Below are 10,693 nucleotides of genomic sequence, written 5' to 3'. Positions count from 1 at the left end.
TGGATGGATGGATGGATGGATGGATGGATGGATGGATGGATGGATGGATGGATGGATGGATGTTCAGACCAATCAGCTGGCTGATTGGTCAGATGTTATGTGTGTTTTGGGTGGTTGGCTAACTGGCTGTTGTAACCAGTTGAACCTTTTTTTAAACGATATGCCTGTTTGTAGTAGATCTATATAAAACTCCAGTTATGTCAGAATAAACTCATGGCGAATGGCTCCTTTCTGTACCCACTAGGGACTGAGTGACTTCAATTTCACAAAGTGTTTAAACAACATACCAACCCTTCGGTCCAAACTACTCTGCACCAGTGCTTTGTTTTGTGCGGCTTCTTATGAATGGAACTGCTGCCTATTTATGTTTCCATTCATACAAATCCCAAAGAACAATTTTCAGTTCAAACTTCACTTCCTGAATAGCCATTGTGTTTTCTTAAAAATAGTCAGATTTAGCGTTAGACGTTGTGGTCGGGGGCGTCTCTTTGCTTCCTGGATTTTACTCGCCGTTCCCCGTGATCCTCTGCTCCTCCACTGTGGTTCCTCTCTAGAGGAGATAATAGTCCGGGGTTATTAACCTTTTCCGCTTTAGAGACTTTTTAGCGGTGAAGGGCTGCGGCCTTAGAGCAGTGAGGATTTCATCCGCTGTAAATCATTTTCTGCCACAAGTGCTGCCAAATGGAACCAAGGAGCTTAATGCACTTTCACACATACACGCACACACAGAAGCCAGCAGGACACAGGGATTTATGGCATCCATATATCTCCCATTTATGTTTGAGACACAGTGGAGGCCAAAGCCCTGTCATGTTTTGGAAGAGTTCAGGCCTCATCCTCAGAGTCCCCCTCCGAGGTAGATGGCATCATTTCTCTCCACCATGTTAGATAGAATTACATAAAAAAAAGTTAGAAAAATTATGCTAAAAGACATCTGGGCTGTTTGATAAGCTGCCTCTGCATCAGGATGCCTTTTCGATTAAACATAGTAGGAGGTGATAGTATTGAACAGTTCAGGTAAGCATACCAACTCTTTGTTTGGGATTCCCAGGTATAAGCAACGCTGAGGCCCGACAGCCGGGCAAGGCGCCGAACTTCAGCGTGAACTGGACGGTCGGCGATCAGGCACTGGAGGTGATCAACGCCACCACGGGGAAGGACGATATGGGCCGGCTCTCCAGACTCTGCAAACACGCCCTCTACAGCCGCTGGGTGCGCCTGCACTCGAAGGTACAGAGAGCCGGAAACACAACTTATCTTACAGTTCTTTGCAAAAATAATGTGCGTTTACATTTTTCTCTCTTTTTTGCTCTGATGCCCTTAATTTTGTCTCAGTATAAGTATGTCTGTTCTGCAGAGGGTTCAAAGTTTGTTAGAGAACATTAGCAAACAAACAGCATCATGAAGACCAAGCAACACAGGTGGCAAAGTTTAAAGTTTGTTTCTAAAAAAATCAATGTCACAGATAACTATTTTAAGTATTTGTTCAATCTATTATGACTCAGGAACTCAAGCTGACCTTTAGGACATCTAGTCAGCTGGTTGTATGCGCTGTACAATGGCTACTGGAAAAGACAAGTGTTTAGTTGTTGGTTTACCATTTAGAAACCACTTGCTGCATTCTTGTTGGTTGTGCAGGAGGCTCTACTTCTGCTTTTCAAAGATGTACAGTTGTATAATGTTTGTAGCCATTTTCACATGCGATTGTAAACATTGAGTTGGGGGCGTGGCTAATCCTGAAAGGAGCTCAGAATAGGCAGGACGGAACAGACTAAAATCTCATTATATAAGAATGATTCTGTGCAAAAAATGTAATAAACATGTTTTGTAAAGCACAGAGAGCTATCCTAACCTGTTCAGCTTCATCCTAAATTCTACTTTATGTTTCCATTTCCTCTTGCTCCCCAGCTGTCATCCATCCTGCGGATCAAAGTGCCCAAGCCCAGCTCATACCATGAGGCCAAGCAGGCGGCCATGGAGTACCACTCTGCTAAAAAGGCCCTCATCAAGGCCTTCCACAAGGCCGGCCTGGGGGCATGGGTCAAAAAGCCCATCGAGCAAGACCAGTTCACCCTCAGCTCCTGATTGATTCCGGGGACCAAAAGGAGAGGGGGGGTTTCCCAATGCACCAGCTCCTCCTGCCCTCCCTCCCTGACCCAGGCCGGAAAACTTATCGAGCCCCTCAGTGACATTTTATTTCCGTCCTCACGTGTCAGTTCGTGGAGTCATCTGCGTGGCTCCACGAACTCTCCATAGCTCATCATTCCTCAGAGGACCTCCGCCTCATCTTGTTTCTCATCTTTGATTTTTAAGCCTATAATTTTGGTTTTACTTGTTTTCTGTTTTAAACTGGAACCATTGCCCTTTTTTTCAGTCACTTTGTTTTCAGGACAGAAATGTTCCTCATGCTGTAGGTGTGGAAAAGTGGCGATAAAATGATTTTTGTCTCTTTTCGCAAAATGAGTGTAGCCTTTATAGGGTGAAATGTAGCATAGAAGAAAGATATTTTTGTTGTTGTTGTTACTAATACCAATGTGTATGGACCTAAAGATAATTGCTAAAATTAAAAACAGTGATCTTTAATTTAATGATTCATAAATCCTCAAGATGTAAATCTAGTTCAGAAAAGTGAAAATATTGTAGGAATAACATATAATGTGTGTTTCTCTGATGCGTTCTTAGCCCCTTTTATTAAAGGTGAAAATGTTCTAAAACAACGTCGCCCTGTTTGATTGACTCACAATAAAACAGATTCAGGACAGGTGTGACTGCAGCTTAGCACACTCAAGTTCATTTTTTATGATTTTTTTTTTCATTCATTTATTCATTCATTTGTCCTCAAAGGTATTCCCCATCGCTGTCACTTCATACTTGAATATCCGGGTGGGTCATGTTGGAGTTTTCCCCCTCACCTGGGTCCCGGGACGAAGCTTTAGGAGGCGCTGCACGTTCTATTTCTTTTCCTTGATTTATTTGGTTTCCTTTTTGAATCCATGGCTTTGCATGGAAACTGAACTGAGAGGCTTGCCGAGCAGAAAACAAGCGACGGGGAACTCTATGCGTCAATGATTTTTGAATGAATGCCAGCAACTTTCTCCACAGGCAGCTTTGAATCTTTGTCTCTATTTTCTAAATTTCTTGTGATTGATTGAATTAGTTTTTTGGGGGGGGGCTTCAAAAGAAGAGGGGTTTTTTTTGTTTGTTTATTTACTTTCTGTGTTCCCTTATCAAAAAAAAAAAAAAAAAAAGGATTATTGGGGATGAAACTACTGAGAGAACAGTGACAGTACAACAAACTTCTCAGACCTTGTATTTACACCACAGAGACCCCTGACAGCTGTCAGATCAGATAATAGTAGATGTCCTGTAGCACACATATGGTACAGTATATGAAGCTAGATTCAAGATATGCCACATTAAGCCCATCTGTGGTGGCTGTGATGCAAACATGCAATCTCCACAACGTTGTCCTTGGAAGCACCTTCACAGACCGTGCATGAACAGACTCAGAAGCTGTATGCTGAAACCTGATGCCAGTAGTGTCCAACCAAATGTACAGTTTTCCAGTTTGATGTTCAGCCTCCCGTATTAACGCCTCTGTGTGTATTAACTCCTGTTCACCATGAGTCAATACTCTCCCATGTTTTAAACTGGTCAATGAAGATGCATTTCTAACAAACTTCAGTCAATTCCTGTTTCCAGCTGTAGGATAAAAAAACACAGTTTGAGTGTGAAATTTGTGTGTGCTCAGGTGTCTTTCAGCATACTCAGTTAAATTTTCACCAAAGATGTAGATTTTCACGTGTTTTTCCCCCCCAATGTTAATAAGACCTGTTTTTTAATGGCTTGCCATTATTCCGCCAATCATCCCTTTACTGGCAGGTTTTTTTTTTTGTTTGTTTTTTTTTGTACTTGTGTTTTCTGCAACAAAAAAATATATATATATATATTCCACATTGGGCAGAAAAGTCAGGCTTCTTTAGTGCAAATGTAGCTGTCAGCGCCCACCGTGCATTTTGTGACCTGCAATCATAACTGTTGCAATATACTTGTTCTGTGCATATAAGGAACGACAAATGTGGCAAATTCTCCCTCTGTGGAAACCTTTTGGCTCTCTCCTTTGTCAGTAGGAATGTGAAGATCTTATTGTTCCTATATATAAGTTTGTGAATCACTGACTACAGCCAATGTACAGCATGGCACCAACACTTCCAGAGTCGACACGATTCATTCCCATTGTAGCAAGACAGATACAGCAGGAAGAAAAAAACAAAAAAAGCAGCACTGTTACATTTCTCCTCCACCAGCTGCCACTCGTGATGTCATCAAAGGTTGTCCAATCCTCCTTGTTTTGATTTTTATTTTCTAAGCCATCATTAGAAAATCAAAGCTGTGTTCAAAATGTTCACTCACTCAGATTGTATGTGTACAAAAAAAATCTGAATGGTGCAGGTGTAGCCAGCTTTTTTGTGTTGCAACTCTTAATTCTGCTTTAATATGTTTATTTGCAGGTATTGCATAAACAAGCACCAGCAGCATACATCACATTATAAATAAATGGTTTTGGTTTTGGTTGAAAACCTTATAATAACATAATTCATCATCATAAAAGTTGCACTAAGTCTTATGTTACCAGTTTTACTTTCCGTGAAGTCAGGAAAGTCACAAAAATCAACTGCGGACAATAAGTGTCAGTATGCAAACATCAGCATTAGCGTGCTTACTTTATTATCATTCTTGGTCAGTCAAGGCACTACATTTTGTTTCATGTACACTATTTCTACTGTCCGGTAACTTTTTATATGTTGCTTTATTTATAAAAGAAAAAAAGAAAATAACTGGTGGATGTTAGCTGCCCTTCATGTTAATGATAGGATGCAAACATTAGTGTTACCATGCTGAATTGACTAAAGCTGAAATACAGTAGAGTTGATGTAGACCCACTACACTGTATGACATAGAATTGAATGTCTAGTTGACCATAGTTGATGCTGTGTTAGTGTGCGTGAAATATTAGAAAGTCTTGAAAATTTGAAGATGCTTTTGTTACTAAACTCTTCATATTGGCAGTGGTTAAAACCTGGAAACACTGAGCTCAACGTGAACTTTTTAACAAAGCAGAGAAAAACATTTGCTAATGCATCTTTTGCTATTTTTTTTGTTATTCTTAACTGTGTATGTTAAGCATACCAAGGTTAGCATCAGCAATATGTTATTCTACAACAGTGTTTCTTGGTTGGCTTAGACACAGTAAACGGTCACTAATATAATGTACATCACCGCTAATACTAACATGCTAAAGACTGTGGATTGGTGGCTTTAGATGCACATCAAAAAATGCCTCCACCCATTTCTATGAAACAACCTAACGCAGCATCTGAATACAATAGAAATGTAAATGCCAATATGTTATGGCATTTTGTTCATGATATGTCCAATATTGACACGTCTGCAAGAATAAATGGTCTAGACAGTGGCTGGGTGGTTGGGTAGTAGTGTGTTAACATGTTAATGTCAGAAGCAGTATGTTAATATTCACAGCTACTCAACGGTCATATAGGCTACAGTCTACAGTATTGTAAAGAGTGTACTACCCCTTTACAATACTTTTGCTAAGCCATATGACAGTTTTCTTGTTCACTCTACAGTGGATGTTAGCTTGCTAAATTTAGCATTAGCATTCTTCGTCCATTCAGGTTATTTGGGTTTTTTTTTTTAAAGGAAGTGTACCACCTCAACACCACTTTTTTGTACCATCTGAGGACTTCTGAGTGCACAATTAATGGTAGATTTAGAGTCACTGTTATCTGTTTTCAAAGGCACTACAATCCTAATGTTAGCATTATCTCGCTGTTAGCTCAGGCTTAATTTAATCATGGTCAAATTTGATGATTCCATGTAGCACTTCTATAGACTATCTTTACTCTACCAGGCAGCAGCTTTTTAGTACACTACCTACACAGTGGCTAGAAAACTAATAATTAGCGGAGGATGTTAGAATGCTAACGTTAGCCTTAATGGACTTGGTCAGCTCAGGTTGTAGGGCATAGTGGTCTGTCTTCAACAATGTACTATACATTCAAGTAAACAGTAGAAATTGTGCACAGGAGATGAAAACGACTATAGTGTACTAATGAAGAATAAGTGAACAATTTGAACACAGCTTTGAAGTTAGCGTTATGGTAAAAATGAAGAACAGTCTGATTGAGTGATCCCCTACAAAAGAACCCTACAATCCCAGCCAGTAGGCCAACTTCATATGCAAGTGTGACAGATGTTTCTCTTCCTCTCTGTTTCTCCCAGTCCATTCTGTTAATGTTTTTGATTTTTACAAAGCTGTCTGAGGGTTTTTCTTTTTCGTATATGCCCCGTCAAGATTGCCTGCTTCTAGAGTTTAGTTTTTTTTTTTTGACTGCACTAAAGATGTCAACTGATGATGTCATGATTTAAAAAGAAAAATGACAAAAAAAAAAAAGGAAAAAGTCTCCATTTATGGTTCGGATGGATTCAACTACTGGAGCAAGAACTGAACTGCTTCTGCTTAACCCCCTCGTGAATCCCTGAAGACGGTCAGTGCAACCCTTCCCCCTTCTTGGTGGGGTTATGTTCTTTTGGTTCTGTTCAGTGAGCCCACATTTGGAGGCTTTTGCTCTTTCTGGGTCCAGTTGTCCAATGTGTGAAATCCTCCACCAACTCAAACCACGACCTTGCATGTTCTACCAACACTGAAGCTGCACCTAGCATGATGACAAACTTTTAAGGACAATGTAGAAAAAAACAGATATAGATAGTTATATGAAATCAAGAAGAAAAAAGAATAAAGAAGTTCTTAGTTTACTTTTGATCTTTGGGTCAAATTTATTTCTCATGTCTTCGACTTTTCTTCTCTCTGCGTGTCTGTGAGATGATGACAAGCATTCACAATTCTCATCCTAACGGTCAAGGTGGAGTTAGTTTTATCACTTCAACACATCATTTGGTCCCAGTTTGCTTTCCTGGAGATTCAGTTCTGATCACCAAGAGTTAAACAGATCACATCTCAACGTTAAAATGCTAAAAAACAATCAATTTCAGGTCCAGAACACTTTTCTTCCTTAAGAAAGAAAATCATAGCACACTCAGCAATGTCAACAATGCATTGCTGCAGCAGGTTATCCTGACATCCATCTGACACAGGTTAGTCCATCCCCAGGTCGATTCTGTTCCTAATGAACTATGTTGAAGCTCCTAGTTCACAAAAATGACTCACTTTCTGAATCCTGTTTTGAAAAAGTGGTATTTACATATTAATTTAACATTTTTTTGCATATTTCATGAAATAATTCACACAATTTTTGACATCTGTTCATACATTTCATCAGAAAACGGTTTTCAAAAGAATTAAACATACCAGAAAGCACTGCAACAGATATTCACTTTTATAACATACAGGCAACAAAAGAAAAGCTTTAAGATGTTTTTCAATCCAAGGACATATGACCATGATTTATTATTATTTCAGCTGCAACCTTACATGCTAAAAATTAATTTTTAACAGGAAACATACACTGTTGGCAGTAAAATCCATAATATTTTATTAAAGTACGTATGCACCTTAAGATGTGATTAAAATGTTTTGTTTTGTTTTTTATACCTTTTATATGATCTTCATATACAATATGAAGATCATATTGTATATGATCTTCATATACAATATGAATATACATATACATATTGCATATGATATTCATGTACAATATGAAGATCATATATCACTTCCTTTCTTTTGAATATTGGATGTCAAAACCACAAATTAGAAAAGTATCGGCTCTGCAATCAGTAATTTTGAGGAAAAAAAAGCAAACATTAGTGATATGATGTAAACTTGTGTAACAAAGGACAATGGGTGAAAATACTGTGCAGTACAACAATAAGGAACATCTGTTCAGCCTGATTTCATTAACCTGTCGCTCTGTTTGCCTGAGAATTAACAGCCTGTCACTGGAGATCTCCGATGGAATCACCAATTTAATTAGACAAACAACATATTTCATTTCTAAAATCACCTCAGGGTCCACCATCACCACACCTTTATTCTATCGTCAAGTCCTGATTCTGCAGCGTTACACAATGAAACACATTAGTTCAAAGTTTTTTTAATATAATCTGTAGAGTAGCTTTCTGTGGCTGTGGTGACATTTTTGCAGAAACTAATTGCTTACGTGTCGGGTGTCAATCAGACTCAGTGTGGAGGCTGGATTAGTCAGACGGAGGCGTCTCATGCATTTTACTGCTGGTTTTAATCTTCAAGTCCGACAGCAAGTGAAGGAGGGTCATCAGGTTTTCTCTGTGTGCTTACCGAACTCATTTGAAGAGTAAATCAAAACGTACTTCAGATCTGAAAGATGCTTCAGGTCAAATGCTTTTAAGTTTACTTAACTTGGGGAACAAAGAACTCGTTTATCCATACTGCAGTTTTACTGATTAGTTAATTCAGATCAAACAAAATCTGATTTGGAATGATTTATTGAAACCGGATAGATGTAATTATTAATAAATATTGTCTTATTTTAAAGAAAAAGGATGTTTAAGGCATTGAATCTTTTCCTAATTTCAGAAGAAGCTTCCTGACATTGTTTTTTTGTTGTAGATTTCAGTCACAACAAGCGGATCAAGTAATAATTCAGTGAGTTGATGTCATTTTTCTTATACAGTGCAGTCCAGCGGTTCCTAAACTTCTTTTTACTAAAAAAGATTAAATAAAACTACAGCAGGTAGAGATGTGGTGGATGCTGCAGTACCTTTTAGTGGATGACAAAATACTTTACGCAAAAACCCATTGTTGATAATAATAAATATTATTATGGCGTGTTCATATTTCAGTGTTGCTCTATCAGTGTGTGATGTATCAGTGATGGGTTGCTCCTGTTCTGCTGCTTCTTGCGATTTAAACATAAATATCAACAGCAAACATTGGCAAAATGGATTTTTTTTTGTTTTGTTTACAAATCCATAAAAACAACAAACAAAGCGCCATCTTCAAAGCTTTTAGCTACAGAACTTATGATAGATGCTTATTGAAAAACTGACAGGTATAAAGTACAGCTGGTAACAATCACTGCGTGAACAGGAGGAACGCATCGCTATCACCGAAATAAATTGTATTTTTATTTATGAAAAATAATCTTTAGTTTTATGCTTTTTCACTACTGTAAAAGACTTATAAGTCATTGCATAAATAATCATTTATTTCCTTTTTTGTTTCCGTTTTCTCCTAGTTTCCTCTGGAGACTCTTTGTTTTTTCCTCTAACAGCTCTGAACTGGTTAATATCTTCTAAATATGCATTAGATTTCCCTCTTTGGACATATTTTGATGTCAACATTTTGGTCATTTCTTCATTTGTTGTAAAAAAAAACTTTAATTTTCTGGCCCCACCTTCATATCAAAATGTTGTCAAAACAAACGGTTGAACGTCCCGCTTATTCAGCAAATTTAATCAACTTTTATCCAGATTTTATGCCAGCAGCTTCTTTACGCAGACATCTTTATCATCTGCCACATTTAAACAGAATGAAGAGTCTTTATTATTTATTTTAAAGGACATTTTATTTAGCAGAATTGCACCAGTTGTTACACTGTAATAAACTGTCAGCGTGTGCAGGATGTTACCCACCGTTTCACCTGTTGACCCATTAAAAACAGAGCAGTAGAAGAAGGAAAGCAAGGAAAATAAAAACTATGTTAGCAACGTCGGATTTGCAATGTTTTCTTGTTTGTCTGTTTTTTATATATGGGTCGAACGTACAGCTTTTCACCATCTGTCTCTAAAGTGATTAAAAAAAACAATATATTTTTAAATACTTATTTTGGTCCAAGCTCATCAAAATTTTACATTCTTGTTTGCTGCTGTGGAGAAAAATCAGCAGAGACAAAACCCTAAACTAATCCTCCAAGTTGATAGTAATTTCTTTGTTTACTCTCTGGGCAGATGAACTATCAGATCAATTATAAATAATCTATAGATGCTATAAACACTGGGCTCCCTGCAGTTTACCGCCCCGTCGGCAGGATGAAAGCTCTAAAAGCAGATTCAGTCATTGCAGCAAACTTCACCACGTTAGAAACGCTCTGGGTTTTAATAATGCAGAAACCATCTGCTCTTTCTGTCTATGGAAACTTCTGTCAAGTCTTTTTATTACAAGTAATTAAAGTTGGCTTTGTCTTAGTATTTAAGCTAAATATTTAGTATTTATTAGCTCCAGGAAAGCCTAAAATCATCTCCACGAGCCCAGAAACAAAGATTCACTGGTAAACATTAAAATATGCATTCTCTTAATTTATCAGCATGTCGCCTCAGAGCGCCAGCGCAGTAAAGAACAGAGGAGCAGCTCTGGGCGTCCCGGCGCAGGAGGGCAGTGAGGGAGAGGCCAACAGCTTGTGCCCCTGAGAGAAATGACAAATCATTAGCTCTGGTCCAGGAGTAAATGGGAGCCACACTCCTCCAAGGCCCACATTTCCATTTCAATTTTCTGCTCAACAGAGTTGATGTATGTGGCGAATCAAACAGCAAGACCAGTCTCCACCTCGGCCGGCTCGGGCCTCCTGATATTCAACGGTTAGAGTATGGATGTGACCTTGTGTGTGTGTGTGTGTGTGTGTGTGGGTGTGTGTGTGTGTGTGTGTGTGTGTGGGTGTGTGTGTGTGTGTGTGTG

At 38.5% G+C, this 10,693-nt stretch overlaps 1 protein-coding gene across 3 annotated transcripts in view; it reads left to right on the top strand.

Annotated features, from left to right (window-relative positions):
* Positions 1 to 6,459, top strand: part of adarb1b (adenosine deaminase RNA specific B1b) — a 92,269-nt gene extending 85,810 nt beyond the window's left edge. For all 3 annotated transcript variants that reach the window (XM_007574461.2, XM_007574463.2, XM_016662003.1), the window contains 2 exons: positions 1,052 to 1,230; positions 1,909 to 6,459. In XM_007574461.2, the coding sequence (XP_007574523.1) occupies positions 1,052 to 1,230; positions 1,909 to 2,085 (356 nt within the window). In that variant the 3' untranslated portion in view covers positions 2,086 to 6,459. The remainder of the gene's footprint in view (positions 1 to 1,051; positions 1,231 to 1,908) is intronic.
* The last annotated feature ends 4,234 nt before the right edge of the window (positions 6,460 to 10,693 follow it).

Source organism: Poecilia formosa, unplaced genomic scaffold (genome assembly GCF_000485575.1).
Source record: "Poecilia formosa unplaced genomic scaffold, Poecilia_formosa-5.1.2 Scaffold353, whole genome shotgun sequence".
In the NCBI taxonomy this organism is placed as follows: Eukaryota; Metazoa; Chordata; class Actinopteri; order Cyprinodontiformes; family Poeciliidae; genus Poecilia; species Poecilia formosa.
Note: the sequence above shows the minus strand (reverse complement) of the source record. Positions and strands in the feature narration are given on the sequence as shown.